This window comes from Antrostomus carolinensis, unplaced genomic scaffold (genome assembly GCF_000700745.2).
Source record: "Antrostomus carolinensis isolate BGI_N321 unplaced genomic scaffold, ASM70074v2 scaffold31987, whole genome shotgun sequence".
In the NCBI taxonomy this organism is placed as follows: Eukaryota; Metazoa; Chordata; class Aves; order Caprimulgiformes; family Caprimulgidae; genus Antrostomus; species Antrostomus carolinensis.
The window spans coordinates 1-1,383 of NW_010325827.1; the positions used below are offsets into that span (position 1 = coordinate 1).

At 57.6% G+C, this 1,383-nt stretch overlaps 1 protein-coding gene across 1 annotated transcript in view; it reads left to right on the top strand.

Moving 5' to 3' along the window:
- Nucleotides 1–502: 502 nt before the first annotated feature.
- The window catches only part of LOC104527619 (beta-1,3-N-acetylglucosaminyltransferase lunatic fringe), a gene marked incomplete at its 5' end in the record, with an annotated part of 2,552 nt that continues 1,671 nt past the window's right edge, over nucleotides 503–1,383 (top strand). The window contains 2 exons of the mRNA XM_010171389.1: nucleotides 503–551; nucleotides 989–1,049. Coding sequence (XP_010169691.1) covers nucleotides 503–551; nucleotides 989–1,049 — 110 coding nt within the window. The remainder of the gene's footprint in view (nucleotides 552–988; nucleotides 1,050–1,383) is intronic.

Here is a 1,383-nt window from a genome sequence, read left to right on the forward strand (position 1 = left end):
TGCCCAGGTAGGGAGGGCTGCTGGGCAGCTGCTTTGGCATCCCCGGCCGCACGTGCCAGCCGTGCCGACTGAAGTCTGAAGTCCTTGCTCAGATTGAGCCGTGGTCTGCACCCGCTCCCTGTCACCTGCTCTGCTCCATGCCTCGTGCTGGGGACAGCTCTTGAGTCACCCCAAATCCTCCTGCCCACTGCTGCCCCGTGGAAAAGGCCAGAGGATGGGGATACTGAGCGTGGGTGCTGGAGGGGGCTGGGGGTTGCACCCTGGTCAGGTGTGGTGTTTCATGCCGTGTCTTGCCAGGACAGCTTTGCACCCTTGTCTGTCTGAGGCTTGAGTGTGTCACAGGGATACCCAGCTCTCTGGTGCTGCTTTGGGTTTTAGCAAGGTGGAAGAAGTCAACACCAAGGCCTGGGGGGAAGCGAGTCCCAATGCTGCCCAGGGATGCGAGATGGTGGCCAAAGCTGTGTAGCTTTGGTCCTCAAAGGTGCCTCATCTTCTATTTCAGACCTTCATCTTCACAGACGGGGAGGATGAGGAGCTGAAGAAGCAAGCACGTGAGTCTGTGGCCCTTGTCCTTTTCTGTGTGTGACCCAGCCAGGTCCCCTGAGAAGACCCTGCCTGGGGAGCATGGCTGGTGTGGAACCTGCCCTGTGGAACTCTGGAAAAAAATCGTCAAAATGCCACTGGTTAGACACTAATCTCAGGAGGGGACCTGGGCTGAGAACAAGGCCACTCATTTCAGTGATGGTGTCTAATGCCCTCTCTGCCGAGGAGTCTGGGTTTCCTTCCCAGTCATCCCAGCCCATCTCCTGCATGCTGCTGCTGGGAGCATGCTAACGAGGTGCAGTGCCTTTGCACCAGTTTGTCCCTGGGGCAAGCTGGGATTGATTGGTTGATGTGACCAGGGTTTCATGGGAGCATTTCCCTGGCAGCCGCTCCCGGGGCCAGGGTCAGCTCCTCTATTCTCCCCATGCAAATGACTCCTTTTCAGGCCGGGAAGCAGTTGCCTTTGAGCTGGGGGAGCAAAGAACAGGTGGCCACTGTGGGAAAAGGCAAGGGCAGGATTTTGGCTGTCGTGTCCTGGGTGGAGAGGCTGGCACATGGACACCCCCTCGCTCCAGGGGTGGCTGGTGCCTGGCCCCAGGATGCGCAAGGTGATGTAGGGTGGCATCATGCATTGCACGTGGGATATGGCTCAACGCCGGTCCATCTGCTGCATCTGCATCCCTTGCTCATCCTTTCCATTGTCTCACATGGACCCAAAAGCCCTTCCCCAAAAATTCATTCTTTGCCCAAAACATTGTGACATGGAGGCCACCGAGCATCAGGGAGGTCCATGAGGTTTCCATTCCCCTGGAATGTGCATGGTGAAGCATCGCTCTCTGA